This window comes from Podarcis pityusensis, assembly GCF_964106645.2.
Source record: "Podarcis pityusensis genome assembly, chromosome: 12".
Lineage (NCBI taxonomy): Eukaryota > Metazoa > Chordata > Lepidosauria > Squamata > Lacertidae > Podarcis > Podarcis pityusensis.
Genome location: NC_138037.1, coordinates 26,720,209 through 26,741,579, shown reverse-complemented (window position 1 = coordinate 26,741,579; position 21,371 = coordinate 26,720,209). Strand labels below are relative to the sequence as shown.

Sequence of the window (21,371 nt, the reverse complement as noted above, 5' to 3'; positions counted from 1 at the left end):
GGGCTTTACAAAAAAATAGCAGAAAATAAAAATCTAAAAGCCCAACACTGTAATACAGTGGAAGGGGGAAATCTCCTAATTTTGGAGGATTGTTCATTATGCTGTTAATGTGGTCTTGAGGATCACCTTTTTTGCCAACCTCCATTGACAGGTATATAGCCAATTATAGCACTGATGTCTCCGACATACAAAGAGTGGTCCAGAACCAAGTTTTGATACTTATCTCCCCGCAAAAAGGCCCTACAACTGGGCAACCTGAAACGAGGTGTGCCAAATCTGTCTATAGCTGCCTGCACCTTCCTAACTTGCCAGAAAGCAGTATCCTCAGGCTCTTAAAACATGCTACTGTCCAATGTTTTTGTTGTTGTTGTTGAATTAACCTCAAACTAATATCACAAGCAGCTATCTTAATACTGTTTTTTGGCAGAACGTAATAGAACCCTTGCCTTAAAAACAAAACAACAAAACAACTGAAGCTGGAGTGACAACCATATGATGCAGAAATGTGTGCCTTGCTGTCTCATGACAGCAAGCATAACTAAGCCTATTACATGTGCTGGTGGGAACATATGGTCATACTATCTTAATACTGTGGTTCCACTGTTCCTCTTAATTTTCTAGAAGCCTTGCATTTACCACAGCAATGATGGAACTGAAACTAACATCAACACAATGGACGGTGTTTAAATGAGAATTTTGATTGTGGAACTACTGGACAACAGGATGCACTCTCTACTAACAACGCTTATGTAAATTGTTTCAGAAAAGATGTCATGTGATGCAACAACAAGAGGAAAGACTTTAGCTTCTGTGAAATTTTACTCTCTAAAATCCTCCAGTGGTTGTTGGGTTTTTTTTAAAGCAGGGGGTGTTGGGAAACTTTGGCACGAAAGATTTAAAGCAGGAGTTGTTAAGCTGTCCCTCCAGACATTGTTGGACCACAACTTCCACCATCCCTAACCACTGGCTGTGACACATGGACCTTGAATCATCCTTCCAAGGCCCCTGAAGTTAATCAGGGTTGGGGAGAGTGTCGAGCGATCAGTAGGCAATGGAAAGTTAAAAAATAAACCTGACCATTAAACAGTCAGATAGGGCTTGGAAAGATGTGGGTTACTGAACTCCACTATTTTTGGCAGAATAGACAAGAACCCTTGCAACAAAAAGAGTTGACAACTTCCACCAAATCAGTCATTCCACCTCCCACTGCCTTCTAAGCCAACATGAATTGAGTTGTATCCAATGCCAGTCATATTCAGAGTTCACTCACTGAAATAATGGACATAAGTAACTTTAGTTCATTAATTTCAATGGGTCTAATCTGAGTAGACTTTAGTTGGCTACAACCCAAAGTGCACATATATGGACAACTTCACTGATTCAAGAATCCTGTTTACACTGTCTAGTTGTACAAACTGAAAAGAAATTCAAGGTACTGAATAAGCAGCTGCAGGTGAGAGTAGATCTGAAAGTGGCCTCTAGCCCGTATTTGACCAAATTTATTGTGAGTCTTCCTCCATCATCTATCTAACTTTCTCCCAAACAATTTCATTGCAAGGAGGTTCCCAGAAAACCGTTCTACAGATCCAGAGAAGCTCAAGCACCATGCTTAAAGACAACCTCAGGCAGCTCAGTTAAGGAAGTTGATAGGCAGTTCACAAGCAGCATCCCCAGTGTGTCTCTAAGGTCCAAGGTAAGGTCCTTCAATTATGCCCTGAGATAGACAGGTCTTGTGCTAAGTTAGATGGAAATCCTATGGACTACAGTGCATTCTCTCCCAACAGTCACTACTCAAAGCTATTAAGCCACTTGTTTGGAAACCTTTAATTCTGTAAAGGTTTGCTTCAGGATAAAGATACAACTCTAAGCAATCTTACATTCCAAATACTTTTTTTTTAAAAAGGGCCTTAATATATTCTCAGGCCATAGTAGAAGGCAAAAGATTTATACGATCTGAAGAAAAACCAGAGACTGGTTTCTTCATAGACTTTAGAAAATGTTCTTCAATAATACAGGATTAATTGCCCATCCAAAATCTGGGAACAAAGGATGCTTCTTGAGATAAAATGCCTCTACCTAATCTCAGAAGATCATTCTGCTGAAAGTTAATTCAGCTGATTACAGCTGATAAGAGTTCAGTGTCAGCATCTTTCCAGAAGTTTAATTAAGAATAGCTTGATAGTTATCATAAAATCCTGACCTCTTATGGATTAGCAATTCTTTAGGGTGAGTACTGAAGGTAAAGAGAAATCTCCTCAGCTCAAATATTAGTTTTTGGACTAAGAAGTAATTTCCCAAGTATAAATTTCTTAACTGACTGTTTACCGGAAATACTTAATAATTTTTTTGCAAGTTTTGCAAATATCCATTATTACTAACACATATTTCTGTGTTAAACTAATTTTGGGGATGAGTGGTGCTGGCACTTTCAAGAGCCAACAAACGTAACAGGGAATTGAACTGAATGCAGCTGTGTATATAAGTGCATCTTTATGCGTAGTCCCGTACCCAAAGCAATGACCAAAGGAAGAATGACTTTTGGGAGGAGCGCAGAGAAGAGAAACACTACGGTGCATCTGCCCCAACAAAACATGTCTTTCCCATATCACTCTCTATCTTCTTACCACGGGACAGAGAAGGCAAGACAGAAACCAGACAGAGCAACCCTTGTCACAAATGCCAGCTTGGAAACATGGCAAGTGCTCAGGATTGTAGGAAGGAAAGTGCTAGTAGAGGTAAAATTGGGGGGAAAATTGAGATCAAGTATTAGTTCCCACCAATGTCTTTTAGCTTCAAAGTATTAAAACATCAGGATTTGTTGACATAAAACATCCAAGTTTTCAAATGTTACACCTGAGATTATGCTAAATAAAACATACTAATTGCCTGAACAAAGGGGAGGGGGAATACTGTGCCTACAGCAATGCTTGATGCTGTCTTATGTCACACAATTCATCCAGCATATTACCACTCTACATGCTGACAGTAGTAAATTGCAGAACATTCCCCATTGATTCTTACTGCTAGCCACAACCACTAATGCATGTATGTCTTCATTAATATTATTAAAATTGCCAGTGGCTATTTGCAGAAAAAAGTGGAGAATGTTAATACTGTACATGAATCATTAGTTTTTGGTTACTCTCCCAATGCCCTCCAATGACAAATGAAGTGCATAAATAGCTTACAACCACTGCCACCTGCTTCCCAGAAACTGCCCAGTAGTTAATATTTGTATTACATTTCAATACTTGTCCCTATGCCTCCTTTTCAACTCATCAAGGCATATAACTAGAAGCATTTCACTGTAATCCAACAGTGTCACTGTAATCTAATAGCTGACAACTTTTTTTTTCTTTTTATGCAAAACCAGCCGAGATCTGCATAAATATGTGAGGGGGAGACATGCTTTCTTTCCCTATCAAAACTTCCATACAAGTGATCATATTATACAAACAACTCACATTACATTCACATAACCCCAGCCACCCAGGAACTAGGTAGCAATGTTGTGCAATTTTGTGCAGTTTTGTTTATTCCCTTACTAGCTAAACTTCTTCCCACCAACAGAAAATAGCCCCGTCTTTCTATAGGCATTGTACTGTCACTTCCTCCCCCACCCTACCCCACACTATCATTTGCATGTTTGCAATATGAAAATGTACAATGTAAATTTCATCCCTTCACCATTTCCCTCCCTTATGGACATACATACAACACCAACACAACCCCGGTCAAATTTTAATATTCTTACTGGAGTTTTGTACAGTGGTGTCTCGCAAGACGAAATTAATCCGTTCCGCGAGTCTCTTCGTCTTGCGGTTTTTTCGTCTTGCGAAGCACGGCTATTAACGGCTTAGCGGCTTAGCGGCTATTAACGGCTTAGCGGCTTTAAGAAAAAGGAAACAAACTCGCAAGAACTCGCAAGACGTTTTGTCTTGCGAAGCAAGCCCATAGGGAAATTTGTCTTGCGGAACGACTCAAAAAACGGAAAACCCTTTCGTCTAGCGAGTTTTTCGTCTTGCGAGGCATTCGTCTTGCGGGGCACCACTGTAATGTATTCTATGTAGGGCTGTCATTGATGCTGTTTCAAAAACTTCAGTCAGTGCTAAATGCAGCAGCTTTGACTGCTGACTAGGTTGGCTCTTTGGAATCATGTCACTCTGATCCTGATAGAACTGGCTACCAATCTGCTTCCAAGCCAAATTCAGGGTGTTAGTAAAGACTTACAAAGCTAGATCCGTGGAGGAGCTTCTTTTCTTCTGTATACATTTGGCCAAGTTTCAAGATCAGCAGCTGAAACCCACTTGGTTGTTCTGCAGCCTAAGGACATTTATTATGCAGCAATAAGCTAAAGGGTCTATTCTGTGATGGCACCATATGCAGAATATCCTGCCACTCTATATACGATTGGCACGAACTCTTAATGAGTTTCAGCATCCGTTAAAGGGCTATTTCAACAGGCCTTTATGGGGACTTGAATCAGCTGTCATAAGCTTGATGCTCCTCCTGCTTTTGACTCTATGGTTATTTTATTTGTTCTTTTACTGTGTTACAGGCTGGATTGGAAATTATTTTTAAATCTTTTGACTTTCCAATACCACATTATGATGAAGAATGGGTTATAAATATTTTAAATAAAGTAAGAATTCCAATCAATTTCAAACCAAAGGGTTGTATCCAACTAAGTTCTATGCAGAGTAGATCCACTGAAATTAAGGGACCTAAATTAATCATGTCCATTAATTTCAGTTGGTCTAATCTGAGAATGACCAGAAATGGGTACAGTGGTACCTCGGCTTAAGAACTTAATTCGTTCCCGAGGTCCGTTCTTAACCTGAAACTGTTCTTAACCTGAAGCACCACTTTAGCTAATGGGGCCTCCCACTGCCGCTGCGCCGCCAGAGCACAATTTCTGTTCTCATCCTGAAGCAAAGTTCTTAACCTGAGGTACTATTTCTGGGTTAGCGGAGTCTGTAACCTGAACCTCACAAATAACATCTCACAGCCGTACAGTGCCCCATATCTTGAAACTTTCAAAGTAGAAAACTCTAATTAAAGGGGGTAGTCACATGCTACAGGAAAAGTATGACCTGGGCCTAGGTCCACTAGCCAATCTGACACAATAAGAAATTTCCCAACTGAGGTATATCAGTTATTCTCCAAGCATAGAGTGAATCTCATCCAATACACAATGTATACACGGCAATCTATATGTGGAACAATATACATTTATGACAACAAATATGAAGTACTTGTAGCATTAGTATAATCTTCAGAATCCAATATAATAGATTCTGTTGAAATCAATGAACACTTCCATGAAGTGTTTCAGATCTGGGTGCTAACATTAGATGAACACAGAATAATACTTTTACTCTCCAAAGACACTCAGAAAAGGAAGACTTTTCATCTGTCAGCTATTTGATCTGTCTGCTCTTCACTGCAACCTCAGCTTGTGATTTGCTCAGTATTTTCCAGAAGATGAATTATTTGTCATTTTATTGGATTCATATATTTGATAGATGCAATCAGTACTGCCTCATTTTTCATCTGGAACAAAGCATTCTTATTGAAAAGCACCCTTTATATATCTTTTTGACTTGTGTTAAAGGTCCTACATCAGGGAACATCAATATTTCATGACCGTTATTAAATACATTATTTTTGTGTTCCCCTGCTAGGACCAGTTTTCACCTTGGCAATAGTAATACATAGCGGTTGAAGGGGAAGTCTCCATTTGGTATTAGAAAGACATCAATTCTGTACTAAATTAGAGCATCTCTATTAATGTTTCAAAATTACTGCTGCATTCCTGTCAGAACCATGACCTTTGCATTTATATAATAAAATTTTAATTTGATGATCATTTTTATCTGAATAATGCTACACAGTCAAATTAAATCCTTAATATCTTTCACACCACCCCAAAAGAGCATCTTCTTCCTGAGTATAAAATCAGAATTTACACATCCATTAATATGAATTTTCAAAATTATTATTTATTAAATTTATATCCTGAACCTTCCTCCTAAGGAACCTGGGGATCACACACAGCCCCCTACTCCTAGTAGCAAAAACATTAGAGCCAAACTAGATGTGATGGCAGCAAACGCTATCCATGACCCTATCTGTAGAAAGCGGGGTGGGGGGGGCGGGGGGCAGTTTTAACACCAAGATGTGCCATTTTGGAGTACAGAACTCTATCTTCCCAGTCACCTTTATTTTCAGATGAGCTTTGAATACCAGAAGCATGCTCAGCTCTGATAAGAGTGCCTGGACACAGGTGGTAACTTATAGTAGGCTTCAGTAGCACACCAGTCTTCAGTAGCCCTCATTCATGAGACCCTTTTGCTGTTAAATTCTACTCTTACATTATACATGGGTGGGGGGGGGGGAGATCTACTGCTGTTGCAATAAGTCTGCCCTTTATGCTTCAGCCTTTCTTTCGACAGGTAAGGGCCACTGCTTCATTCAGCCAGTGGTGGAAGGTAGTGGCGCCCTCCCTGTGGAACGCCCTCCCACCAGATGTCAAAGAGAACAACAACTACCAGACTTTTAGAAGACATCTGAAGGCAGCCCTGTTTAGGGAAGCTTTTAATGTTTGATGTATCATAGTATTTTAATATTCTTTTGGAAGCCGCCCAGAGTGGCTGGGGAAACCCAGCCAGATGGGCGGGGTATAAATAATAAATTATTATTATTATTATTATTAAGGGGTATTATGCCTTGCTTTGTTGAATTACAGGAAAAAGTGAGAGGCACTGCTACTCTACAACCAAGCCACTGGAGGATCCTGGCCACAGGGCAGATAAGCATGACCTTTGCCTTTTCCCTCAAGTCACACATGAAAACAGAGCTGATGCAGCATCTGTCATCAGGAAGGAACAGAAGATAGCACACCAGTGCTAGGCAGTGTAACCAATATCCTCCCTCCTTCCAACAGAGAAGCTGCAGGTGGAGGCAAAGTGCAACTAATTCCCATACTACATACTTACTAAAAAAAAAATCCCTGTACAGTTGAAATATTAGAAATGGGCATTGTTTTTGCTTGATGATATGCTCAATGTCCCAGGTAACACTGTTTTGTCTTAATGCTCATTGTTTTCACACAATTGTGTACCAATGTTTAGGACCAACCAGCCCTGTCATTAGGTAGAGTGAGAAACTTGTCTCAGGTGGAAGGTGGTGTGGGACAAGGAGTGGCAGCAAAGCGCTGGAGGACAGAGCTAGACTACTGTGTTCCATGCTGAAATAAGATTAATCTGCCAGTCTGGTCAGCTTCTATATGTGGGATGAGGCAGACACCATTTTGTCTTTTTCCTCAGGCAGAAAAATGTATTGGGCTGGCCCTGCCAATGTTACTGGATCTTGGATTACATGTATTCTGTCTAATTCCCTTCAAGTATTTGCTGTGCTGCAAAATTATCCAGGAAATCAGTTTTTTAAAAAAGATGTAAAGGAAGACTGAAAGCAGTCACATTACTTGTCTGAAATCTGTGACTACTTATAAACATATACACCAATAAAGGAGAAGGGAAGCATGGCTGTTCCATTCGTTCTGTGATGATATCAACTAACTTTGGCTCCTTCTCAACTGCAACCTGACCTGACAGCAGCCATTCCATGGGGCAGGAGTGGAGGGAATAAAGATGAGCAGGCTTATTCCATCTGTAAACAGCTGTCTTTGGCTACTTCTTCTTCATCTGCCACCTAGCAGGAGTTACGCAATCAAGCTACCTAAACTGCTCCCATCCAAGCTGGTCATATAGAAGTTTCTAACTCTAAGAACCGGTACCTGAGTTTACCCAGTCTTTTTTTCCTTTTGTGCTACATCTTTTAGATTGTAAACCTGAGGGCAGGGATTATCTAATTTTTTTATTATTTTTAACTGTAAGTCCATCTGAGAGCCTTTTTTGGTTGAAGTATGAGACTAAGATACGATAACCATTGGAGAGAGAACATAGAGGTTTCTTACAGAAACAGTATCTGGAAACTTTAGTCTACAAACAGTGTACTGCTTTATCTTACAGAGAACTCCTATGTACATGTACTCCAAAATAAGTTCCACTGAGTTCAATGGGACTTATTCCTAGGTCAGCATGAACAAGATTGCAATCCTTGCTTGTCAAGTCCACTGTGTGTCTAACAAATCAAAGTCACAGCAAGCTAGAACATATGGATCCTGTAAACATGCTGTATTCTTACCACATATCAAGGCAGGTGGAATATTCTGTTGAGCCTAAGAGGACATCTGGAGGTCTGTACCACAGGGTAACCACTTCATTAGAGTACGTATGACTAGGGACAGATTTGGCTCTTGCAAGTCCTAAAGAGAAAATACAAGCACAACAAAGAAAATCAGCATATAAAGAAATAAAGGTCATGTTAGATCTTTAAAAGGTATGTGTAATATGAGTCTGCTTGAAAAAAGTAGATTGTGTTTCTTCTGGCCATGCGTTAAGTTAATCAGAGAAAAAACATATCCATTTCTATCATTCAACACATCACAAAACAAAGCTACAGATCATGAAATATCAAATGACTGCATTATTGTTTCAGTCATTATAGGGCTGTCATGTTGTTTTTTAGGATCTAGTTTTTCATGTTTAAAAAGAGAAAGTATTAGGCACAATTTTTTTTTACTATTTAATAAAAAACTCAGAGATGAATCCTTAAATGTTAGCATTTGGAGCAGGGGACATAACCTGTGTAACTCAAGACAACTAGTGGATTAAACAGAGAGCTAAATAGCTCATACACTGAGTAACATTTAAAGCTTCAGGCACATGCTGTATATCTGCATACTGCTAAAAAAAATATATGCCATCTGCCCTTAACCTTGAACATTTAACATACTGCTCTATGCTAAGAGTAAGACTGCTGGTCTTGGATGAAATAATTCAAATTCCTTTTCAACTATGAAACAAACAGAACAGCAAGTCACTATACTGCAGCAAAATCTACCTCATAGGACTTGTGAAGCTAAAATTCCACTCTAGGCATATCTGAGAAGAGCAACATCATTCCTTCTAAAATCTTTTATTCTAATAGTAAACAGAGGTGGCTGAGTAACTATCAGCTTGGAAGTAAACTGAAGTAATCCCCCCCCCCCCCCGCTCACATTGACCTGTTTCACACTAAGCCAAATCATGACATAGCACAGAAGAGATCCCAGTGCTTAATTCTTCCTTGATTGTTTTGCTGCTATGTCACACTGAGATAAGTCGTAGTTTGGCTTAGTGTGCGATCTGAACCCAGGGTTGTGGTTTAGCTCTTCTGGACAAACCACAAGCTGAAGCCACGGAACAAACCTTGGTTATAGTTTGTGGTTAGTCTGGAGAGAGCTAAACTACAAGCCTGGGTTTGGACAGCATGTTATGTAAAATTATGGCTTAGCTCAGTGTGGCACAGGAGCGTGGTTTGGTTTAGCATGATGTGCAACCCAAGTCATTGTGATTCTCTTCGAAAGGTATTTACTAGGCTCAAATGTATTTTAACAGCAGCACAGCCACTATAATTTCAAAAGCACTGTGATAATTAAAATACCTGCATGCAAAGGGTTCCAGGTTCAACCCCTGGCATCTTAAGTTAAAGGATCTTTAATAGTTGGCAAAGAGTGATCAAGATTATACAAATTATTCCAGGAATAATTTCCCTCTTTTATATTACAAGAAGGTATTGGTACAGATTTAGAATTTCATAGAATATGGTTAAAAATTGTGACAAAAATTAAAAGCCACCAGTTTAAGGGATGGAGAATGGCCTGTTCACATGACATGCTAAGCCAAAAAGCGTGTGCATACAGAACGAAATCCCAGTAGCTTTGCTCCTCACCAGTCCTTTTTGCTGCCATGCTCTGCTTAGTGTGTTGTGTGGTTCATAATGAAAATTCGAAAGTTATTTTCTCAGAGTAAGAGCACAGGCTTATGGAACCAGTTGCTGAATATGAATTCTGTTTAGAAAAAAACCTGAAAGCTACTTTATCTGCTGTAAATTTGAAGATGTGTTTTTACTACTGTAGTTTATATTTATGCTATGTCTGGTAACATGTTTTGAAAATAGCAAAAAGAAAGAAAGAAAGAAAGAAAGAAAGAAAGAAAGAAAGAAAGAAAGAAAGAAAGAAAGATACCAGAGCATGCAGATGACCAGGTAGGATGAAGAAGAAGAGCAGAAGTTTGGATTTGATATCCCGCTTTATCACTACCCGAAGGAGTCTCAAAGCAGCCAACAATCTCCTTTCCCTTCCTCCCCCACAACAAACATTCTGTGAGGTGAGTGAGGCTGAGAGACTTCAGAGAAGTGTGACCAGCCCAAGGTCACCCAGCAGCTGCATGTGGAGGAGCGGAGACGCGAACCCGGTTCACCAGATTATGAGTCTACCACTCTTAACCAGTACACCACACTGGCTCTCTATGATGAACTGAGCATGAAATATTCTAGAAAGGCGTAACTGCTCAGCAGTTATAAAGGCTGAGCCTATTAAATTATATGGATGAATTAATAAAAAACTGCATAGAATTATTTTCCTATCTAGCAGCTGCCACCAGAATATTGCATGCAAATAACTGAAGGTCTCAGGAAACAGCCAGCATTAATCAATGGATAGATAGAATGTGGGGATACACCTTAATGTCTAAACTGACACCCTTCCTAAGGTCAAAACAAACAAGGCAAAGACAAAATACTTTTGCAGCAAATGTGATTCCCCAAATATTAAAAAAATGCTCCTTCTTCAAAAGATACAATGTGACTTTGAGATGTTCTGAATTCTAAAGAACTGATTATGCTTTGTTTCTTTTTCTTGGTTTTATCAGTTTCATGCTATCAATTAAGTTTACTTTATTGATTCTATATTTTAATACTGTAAGCTTTTCTTCTATTTCATTGCAACATGCTTAATAACAACATGTTTAATAATAATAAGGTTGGGCCTACATGTTTAAAATAATTGTGCATCCTTCAGTAGTTATGCAGAACATCAAACACTGGCAGTTCAACCTTTAAGATACACTATTCCTCTCAGAAATCTTTTTAAAACCCCACATCTTCTGGGGCACAGCACAAGTTACAAATGAATGATAAGTTACAGCACTGTTGGCTTTCCCCATCTTTTGAATGATAACCTAGACATGGCAACATATTTCATATTGTTTGTACATCCAAACATGCTAACTCATGCAAAATTTATCTAACTGCTTCCTCCAGCTGAGGAAAAGCTGTAGGACAGGATTAATTAGCACAGCATGTGTGATCACTTTGTTTAAGGATTCCTTGTCTGTTTCCATGGTTACACTACAGGAAGCCACACGCTCTTCCAAAAGTCAGTGCTGCTTGTATTAGCGATCATTATAACTTTTATGAAGCGAACATAAAGTAAAAAGGTAATGGGAAAGATAGCCAGGTGAGCATATAATATTTGCATATTATTACTTATTCTGTTTTGGCCTGAAGATCTATAGGGATAGTTTCATGACAATCCAGTAAGGTGAATTTCATATCTTGCTCTTTTTGCCAGATTAAAAAAAAGTCACCAAAACAGCACCCTGCCCATGTCAATTCTCTACAGTAAGAAGACAGTAAGAAGATGAGGCAGTTGTCAGAAGTCAAGGCACATCACCTAATCGCCATGGCTATCATTAACACAACACAAAACTGATAAAGTTATAGGTGAAGCAGCTGTGCTGTTTATGTTTTGCTTTGTGTACTTCTGCCATGAAATAAATTCTACATACAATGCATACCCAAGATAATTTAATGCCAATTAAATTCTTCTTAATCACTTTAAACAGTCCTTTGTGAACATAAATAATGCAGTTTAAAGCATGTGTGCTATTCTCCACACCTTCAACATAACTTTACATGTTGAGTAGTGATTCTAATCTGTGCTAATGAATGTAAGCACAGAATGCAAGGGATACTCATTATTCAGAATTAATCAATTACGAATGCTTGCCATCCACCTTTGTGTACTAATTTTCAAATATTCATGCTGCAATCGATGCATGTTACAAGAAAGGGCACAACACTCAGCAGAATCTTTCATCTCTAATATCCAGATTTCCTAGTGATTCAAAAATCAAGTGGAATCCCCTTCCGCCCTCATGATGTACACAACTGCAGTTTTAAAATTCTGATTACTTAAGTGTTTCAAATGGTGGCTCATTCTGTATGAAGACACGAGATTAGAAAGGACCACACATCTGTATTTCTCAAATGATTTATATTCCTAAATACTCAGAAGAGGCTGTAACATACTCTCTGTAAAAGTGTGTTATTATATTATACAAGCATGCATAGCTTGAATACGATAACTGTATTGACAGCTGATTAGGGGGGCTATATTGGAGAATACTCTTTCAGGAGGTTCAAAATTCCAAAAATTCACTAATTCATAATTTGAGTGGAGTAACATGCAGACTTGCCTGATAAAGTGGGCTTCGTTAGACTGACCACAAGGCTAGAAGAAACTCAGACCAAAAGCCCATGTTCCACATGCTGAAGTTTACAGTGGCAATGTTCTGACAATCTTATCTCAGCTCTATAAACTAAGATATTAATGGGACTTAATCCATGCATGACACGCCTTTGCAGCAAGAGAAATCAAACCAGGAAGCCTCTAATGCCAGTTTAGAGGAAACTAGAACTATGGTTACCAGCTTTGGAAGAAACTAGAATCTTCAAACCATGATTTTGGATCCCAGCTTGTTCTAAATCTGCTACTTTTCCTGCTCAGACTAAATGGAGACCATGGTTAGAGATTTCCCGCTTGCGGGGGGGCCCAAGGTGTTTCAGCATATTTCCCCATTATTAATTAGAAGCTAAAAATCAGTGGTTTGGATTTTTTTTTAAAAAATGCATGCAATTTATTCACAATGATAGCACCATACTTTTTAAAAAAACAAAACAAAACACCTCTTATACTTTAAATACATTCTGTCAACCTTTTGCTCTGGAGGCAATGTTTGAAAACTCCACTAAATAACAATTCTGTCCTTAAAATATAAACCACACATTATAGTACAGAGTTTAATACTAAAAAGCCGCTCTTCCTCAGCAAAACTAATATCCTATCAATGTTATTGTAAAACTGGAATCATCATGAAATTGTATATGTATACAATTTAACAGCTGGCTGATTTTCACTTTGCTTTCCTGTTCCTAGTTTTTCATTTAATGAACCTAACTTTGTTACCATGTATATATTCTCTATGAAGATAACTTCTGCTAATTACGCAACAAATATGTGAGTGTGATGCAGTGAAACAGTAAATACATTCTGATTAGTATTTCAGAGTAATAACAAATAATTTAAAGACAACTCTGAATTGCAAACAGTTGAGTAACAGCATGACTGGGTATGAAACAAAAGGAATTATAGGCAAAAAAATAAGGAGAATGCATATGGGCCAGAAGCTAATTATTTAAATACATAGGACCATAACCAACTGGAGTGAAAGTTTGGGAACAATTGGACTAAAATAAATCAAGTAATAGTAATAGTTCATTAGTTCTCCAGAGGGCCTTTACTAATGCAATGAAATACTAAAGGCCATTTTAGTCTTAATATGGAAAATGAGCAATACATCAGGTAACAAGAATCAACATTGTAACATTTAGGAAACATATTTGTCATTAAAAAGGAAAAATTACAGGGGAAAGCTGTGAATGTGATATTTGACTTTAAAAAGGTTAGGCCATTGTCTTTTCTGTGTGGAGTTCAAAGCAGAACTAGTTTGCAATTTTAAGGCACAGTGTAGGTTTTGATCCTTGTTTACTACTATCTGAAGAACAGAAACAGAAAAGGTGCTCATGCGATATACAATATAAGAATTATTATGTAACAGTTAGAGTGCTGGACTATGACCTGGGAGACCAGGGTTCGAATCCCCACTCAGCCATGAAACTCACTGGGTGACCTTGTGCCAGTCACCATCTCTTACTTAGCCCAACCTAGCTCACAGGGTTGTTGTGCGGATGAAATGGGGAGAAGAACCGTGTTTACCACCTTCAGCAATCAATCAATCAATCAATCAATCAATCAATCCTTAATACAAGATAGGCATTTTGTTAACACAGCTTCCTGTCCAAGTTCCTCATCTCAGTAGAAATGTTTGAAGAGCTTTACGAAATCTTCTCAAGTTGTATTCATACCTGGAAGTCTGACTGAGGGTTAAAGGTGATGCTGCTAAATAATCTCAGTTTAAAAGGCTAAAGGAAAACTAGCAGAGCATGAACACTGTAGAAAAATCTCTTAAATACAGAGCTTAAATTATCTGTGGCAATGTTAAAACTCTACCCTTTCTAGCTATTACAGCGAGGCCAACAATATTCTTTGGGTACAGTCCCAGTTTCTCACTGATGTACTTCTGCTTTGTAGAGCCTGTTTTTCAAGTGCCTGTATATTATTTGCAGCCACAAACTGCTACTGAGCTTGCAGCCAAGGCCTAAAATAACTAGTACAACCATCTTTTACAAAATAAAATAAAGTACCAGTTACAAGTAGCGCCTACACAGCAGGCATCTGTGCTCAACAATAACTGCACAAATCCAAAATGCAGGTCTGGCTTCCAGAGCTTCAACCTCTTTTTCCTTCTCATCTGTGTTTCTTTTCATCAGAATTCTATCAGCATGACAAGTTGCTGTTCCTCTACATGACATGTCTGGAGGAGAAAGAACAACTGGGAATTGCCAGGCTCAAGAAATACCAGCCAGCCAATCTATTAATCTAAATAAACAATGGAAAATGTAAGCCGCCCTCGTGTTTTGGCTCACTTCAGCCACAAACACTCATATACACACATCAATAAAACAATCATTTTGTGTCAGGACAACCAAGTCCAACTTCCTTCTTCCTACACCCTTGCCCAGTGGAATTCTTAAGTACACTGACATATTGCAACAGGAGTGTTTTTTATGTTTTGGGGGGGAACGGGAATAGTTTGCTAATGGTGCATTAATTTATTATTTTATTTTGGCCAGCTTTAACCAGTTAAGGTCATTTTTACCTGCAGCTGTTGCTTTTAACTTGACTTTGATGCGTGTTTTACCTGGTGTATATTTTATGTATTTTTATTGCTTGATTCTTTATAGTTTAATATATTGCTTGATTCTTTATAGTTTAATATATTTTTATTGCACTGTGATTTTATATTATTGCAGCTCACCTTGAGTGGCACAAAGGCACCAAAAGGGTAGGACTGAAGATTTTATATGAATGAATAAACAAATATTAAGTCACCACATGAAACTTATGGCCAGATGTGACTGGAATTAGATGCATACTTCTACCAGAAAAGCAGTTGGGGTGGCTTGTTAAAATTGCTTCATAAGAAAACACCATATTTTATATAAATATTTACTGCAAAGTTACTAGTCATGTAGCTTGTTAGGATCAAGAATGCTGTAATCTATTTTTTAAAAACCACTACCTTCATGGATACATGTTGCATTTTACATTCTCCTCTTACTCAGCATAATTTTAAATACACTGTACTGAAACAAAAATGAGCAACTTCCTTTACTGCAACATTCCATCATGCCCCCATTCCAACAAAAGATCTCAAAAATGTTTATAATTCTCTATCTGCTCTACGATCCAAAATAGCAACCTTATGTAAAAGCACTGGAGACTTTAAATCTATAAACAATCATGTAAAAAAATGTGAAGAAAGGTCAAAGGCAGTTAGCTCTGCAGTTCAAGTTTCACTGTGTGATTAGTAACTTAAAATATTAGTTTTATTTGCTGGCTACAGCCAGCACATTAGCTTTGATTTCGGAAATAGATAAAGTATATCAAATTCACACCCAAATCAGCTCAATTTACTTCTCATTTAACTGTGTAACAGGTAGAACTCGTGCCGTATTTTAAGAACCTTTATAATTTCAACTTGCCTTGTTATAAAAAGGGAAAAATACCACTTGTCTTAGCAAGCAATCCTAATCTTCTGGGAAAGGCAGATGGATGGCCAATGGAAGTTGCCAACATCCCACTGTTGGGGTGTGGGTGGGCAGGGAGGCTCACCCCTGGAGCTTTCCTTGCTGAAGTGCTGGAAAGATCTACCAATCACTGGTCAGCCAGAGGTGCTCTGCTGGTGATGGGCCCAGATATGGGGCGTGTTGGTGACACGTCAGAGGAAGCTGCAAGTTGCGGGATCCCAAGTCCCTTTGTTTTCCAGACATATCTCCCCAAATGGCTCTGAACAACTCCATCACTGAAGATGGCATAGTAGTAGCAGGGAAAATAAAAACACTTCAGTGAGGGCAGGGAGAGAGGAAAAGACCACTTCCAGAATCTTCTACCCTATCCCACAGGACTTTGGTGGTAGATCAGTGATGGGATTCTACACACACACGACTGCTCTCCTTTGTGCAACAATTATTTCCAAAAAGCACACCAAACATGGCCTTCAATTTTTCTCATGCTTTCTTCAATTTTTAATTTTATTAAAAATCCCATCTGTATTTTCATTGTCTTTGATAAATAGATTCATCTTCATAAATGCTATTTTAGAGTGCTGCTGTATGGTAGTAAACACAGCCCTGAACTGTTTCTTTGGTGGGAGATTATTATCTATATTTACAAATCCATCAGCTACAACACAATATGCCAGCAAACATGAGAATTTTGTAATTTTTTAATACAAAAAAAATGGTTTTCCAAAGGTCTAAGCTCTTGAGTATGATTTTTTTATTATTATTATTATTATTATTATTTATTTTATTTTTTTGCTCAGAGGAGATGAAGTGTCCCTGGGACACTGAATTAAAACTGTGAGTTGCACTGTTGAGTTTTATAAACTTGTGATACCAGATCGAAGGCCATCTCTTCAGGTTTGAAAGGTCTTTAGTGATTTCATATTTATTACTCTGAAAAAATAAGCCTTCTCCAGAAGAAAAGCAGATTCTTTACTGACATCCTATCTGATGAAATCTACATTTACATTTCTATTTCTTGTGTGCATAATAAGGATAATAGCTTCACAATAATCCTTGTGCAACAACCTTCTAAGAAAATAGAAACATGAGAGCAATATATGCCAAGAGCAGCAAATATAACTTCAATTAAAAACATTTATCTTCTCTTTTCCACCCAAATCTAACTACAGATTTTCATTAAACACAATGTAAAATAATAATGGGAAGACTCAACACTCCATTGACAGCATGAAAGTATGTTGCTAGAGACTAGTCTTTCAATTAAGAAGCGACCAAGAAACATCCTAGATATGCTTAAAATGCTTCAGTGTCTTCCTGAGCCCATAACTGTATGGAGAAAATATTACTTATTTGCAATAACAAATAATTTCCTTCAAGTTAAATACCATGTTAATAAGAAAAACTGTACTCAGCTGTAAACTGTAGGATTTCAAACTTTCTACCTAGTACTGAGACAGGTTACTTCTTTCCATACTCTTGTCATTCAGTAGGATATGAAGTATTTCTATGAATTTTATTTTATCAATCATCACTGTGTCCAGAGTCAGCTTGTGACTAAGAGTAAGACAGCTGAAACATTTCCCACATCATTATAAGATAATCTTTTAATTAATAGCTTTCCTACCAAAATCTGCCAGCTTCAACTCCCCAGTGTCACTGATCAGAAGATTTTGGGGTTTCAGGTCCCTGTGCAAAATGTAACGCTGGTGGATGTACGAAAGTCCTCGCAGCAATTGAAATAAAAATAACTGAAAGAGAGGGGGGGAAACATTTTTATTAATACTTGCATGCAGAGCAGTGGCTTCCTTCACAAAAAAGCAGGGTGTCTGCATATGGGTAAAACACTTCCTTGGCAGCTTTGCTACAGGTGTGATTTTAAAATACCAGAATTTATTTTTAAGCAATGTTTAATATGTAGAGGTAAGAAACATCCATTTCCCTGCATCCAACTCTATTCACCTGCTTTAACAATCCTTAACAATAACTACAAAGAGTAGAGTCAATCCCTATCAAGCCACAATTATATTCTGTTTACCCATATGGCCTTAGAGATTAGGTGGTAGCCTGAAGACAGATGTGTATCGTCACTAATTAAAGAAAACAACAGCATATGGAGAAGAGGAAAGGAGAAGAACACATTGCTGGGACAAAAAATGTATACGAAAGTAGTGAAAAAGGATATCAAAAATATATAAATCCCAAAGGCTTTTATTCTCAAATATTTGATACAAGAGTTTATTTTTAAAAACTCAAAATGTGACCAAAGAGGGAATTTTAACTTATTCACAATACTTCTAAAGATAGGCTAACTGTGGGATTAGATATGTTCTCAGTATGCTAATATATACAGGAACTCACTGTGCACTTTGTATTTTCTTATAATTTCAAATCTCATATGAAAGTCACTTGTCAGAGAACTACATCAAATATTAGGTTTGCATGCTGGCAAAATTGTGAGTTTCTTTTTACTGATTTCACCTCAGCATGCCAGATATTAAGGCTACTCTTCAGTAGCAAATCTTTTGTAAAAACAGTCGTAAAGTTATTATTACATGACAAGATAATTGCAATATATCATAGACATAACACAAACATTTTACTTCACCCAGCCGTTAAGCTATTTGCAAACAGTGATGTCCTCTTGTTTGTGTAGGAATATTAGACCATTAAAAATTCTCAGAATCAATATACCGGCATGAAGTAGTTCCTAATTACCATATTTTTCTCCCTATAGGACGCACTTTTTCCCCTCCAAAAATGAAGGGGAAATGTGTGTGCGTCCTATGGGGCGAATGCAGGCTTTCACTGAAGCCTGGAGAGCGAGAGGAGTCGGTGCGCACCGACCCCTCTCGCTCTCCAGGCTTCAGGAAGCTATCCGCTAGCCGTGGGAGACCCAGCTCTCCCAGGGCTAGCGGAGACCTAGTTTTTTTTGGGGGGGGGAATAAAGGGGGAAAAATTATTTTCCCCCCAGGTGCACTGCGCTAATTCCGAAGCTTGGGGTGTGCTGAGCTCCGCACGTCCCAAGCTTTGGGATTGGCGCAGCGCTCCGCTAGCCGTGGGAGAGCCACGCGGCTCTCCCGTGGCTAGCGGAGACCTTGCCGGCACCCAGAAGCTTGGGGCGCACTGAGCTCCGCACGTTCCAAGCTTCGGGATTAGTGCAGCGCTCTGCTAGCCGTGGGAGAGCCCCGCAGCTCTCCCGCGGCTAGCAGAGACCTTTCCGGCACCCAGAAACTTGGGGCGTGCTGAGCTCAGCACACCCCAAGCTTCGGAATTAGCGCAGCGCACCTGGGGGGGAAATAAAAAATTTTCCCTTTATTTCCCCCCCAAAAAACTAGGTGCGTCCTATGGGCCGGTGCGTCCTATGGGGCAAAAAATACGGTAGCTATCAACATAGCACCTGTATGAATTTATGGAATATGATTACTGAATAAACCAAAGGGCAACATGAAAGTACAGAAATGTCATGTTACTGAAGCTGAATATTTAATTAAATGTCCTTTCCTCTCTGCCTGTTCACATGTATAGTATATTGTTAATTTCTGAAAGAAACTGAGGAAATACAAGGGTAAGAAGTACAGAAATAAATTAGGAAAAAATAACGCTTCAGGTGGCATTTTTGACACACTGTATTTTTAAACAATGAAGCTGGCTAGTATAAATCTTAAATTTTAGATTATACATTATAAAAATAGCTTTCTCACTTCCCAGTACAGGGAGGTTGCTCTGGATCCTAGGAATCAGCAAAGTTTCTTTTGACTGAGAACATAATAGGCCATATTTATTTATACATAGATCACTTTTTGAGGAACTTTTCCACAAAGCAGCTTAACCATATCCACTAAAAACCTACTCCACCTGTGCAGGAGTACATATGTGAAGTGCTCTGCAGTACTGAAGCAAAGTTGTAAAATTTCAATTATGTCACACCTAGATTTTTTTTTATTTCATCAGTCTGAAAAAATGGCAAGCCACACATTTAAAGACAAACGAACAAAACTTCCTGTTTGGTGGAACACTATTTATATAGAACAAATATTGTACAATGTTATGTTAGAATACACCACTGTACACCTTGTACCCGCCATTTTAATGTTAACTTCAATACTGTGAGAATATTATGTTGTTGCCAAATTCCAGTTATTCATTTAGTGAAGTGGCCTTGTTTCTGTGTGATCATCAGTGAGAAATCTTATAAATGTTGAGTTGAACTCAAGTAAGGCACCGCTGGTATGCCTGGACAAAGTGAGGTTCAAATCACCAGTAAGTTTGGTATTTAGAGCAATGACAAAGTGGCTTAGGATGCCTCCAACACAATTTTATGGGAAACTCTGAAAATAATCAGGATGTCCCACTGGTAAGGGAAAGGAAGGTCAAAGGAGTTCCAAAAAGGGAAACACACAGACAATTCAGACAACATTGGAAGAGATGCTACACATCACATATAGAAGCCTACTTGCTTTTATATTTATTGACAAAATTTCTAGACTACCAAATATCACACACATAGTGATCTTATAATGCTTTTCAACATATACATTCAACATTGAATAACAATATACCATATTTAAACCATTCATTAATAAAATACAGCTTGCGGAAAAAACTAAAAACTTTATATAACATTAATGACAGTAATTGCCTCCAAAGGTCTAGCTGAACAGATATATATCATGGGGAAAATAAAAAACAGATTCACATAATGTTAGCTTTGTTGCATTTTGAAGTGCAATCAAACTGTTTAGTTAATCTGTAAAACAATCTAAAGTACTGAAACACCACACTTGATGGCCATGCAAAAAGCATGCTTTTGCTGTTTTGCCTTGACAATCACACTTTAACTGAGGTACTGCTTTCCAATAATGAGTCCTGGGAGCGATGGTGCCATTGGAAGGTCAAATCAATTTAGAGGTTTATGGAGTGTGATATCAATGTGTTAGCAATGATTAAAATGTAAGGGCAAACACATTAAAACCAACAATTTCTCCAATAAAGACGTATCAGCTCTCTCAGCAAAGGTTCTTTCCACTCGTTCAGACTACAAACTACAAAATTCTCCAGTGTATGACTTAAGAGATTTCCAACAATTTTGAGACTTACTTATTATACTCAGAGTAAGTGCGTACATAAGAAAGGTGACAGAAAATGGAAAACTGAAATGTGGAAGTGGGTTAATATTTTAAAGTGTGCCACTGGAAATAGTTTGAGCACTGAAATTGTAAATTTAATATGGAACACCATTAGGGACAGGCTTGCCTTTGAAAGAATCCTCTATGTAAAGGCCTCAGTAAAATAAATTATAAATTTAAAGTTAAGTTTAAAGATAATGAATGATAAGTAGAGAGAGCAGAGGATCTTGAAGTTGCCCTTAACAGTTAGCACCTGGACAGAAGACTGAGCAAGCACACAATAATTTTAAATGTGCATCTATACAT

General features: G+C 38.2%; 1 protein-coding gene and 1 long non-coding RNA gene across 6 annotated transcripts in view; one reads left to right on the top strand and one right to left on the bottom strand.

The window, feature by feature from the left end:
* The window catches only part of CDK14 (cyclin dependent kinase 14), a 217,314-nt gene that overhangs the window by 92,639 nt on the left and 103,304 nt on the right, over nucleotides 1-21,371 (bottom strand). For all 5 annotated transcript variants that reach the window (XM_080975366.1, XM_080975365.1, XM_080975367.1 and 2 more), the window contains 2 exons: nucleotides 17,564-17,687; nucleotides 8,209-8,329 (listed from right to left, as the gene is read on the bottom strand). In XM_080975366.1, coding sequence (XP_080831492.1) covers nucleotides 8,209-8,329; nucleotides 17,564-17,687 — 245 coding nt within the window. The remainder of the gene's footprint in view (nucleotides 1-8,208; nucleotides 8,330-17,563; nucleotides 17,688-21,371) is intronic.
* LOC308459757 lies at nucleotides 634-14,752 on the top strand. The gene is made up of 2 exons (XR_013978311.1): nucleotides 634-1,693; nucleotides 14,620-14,752. It is a non-coding gene; the product is annotated as an uncharacterized lncRNA (long non-coding RNA).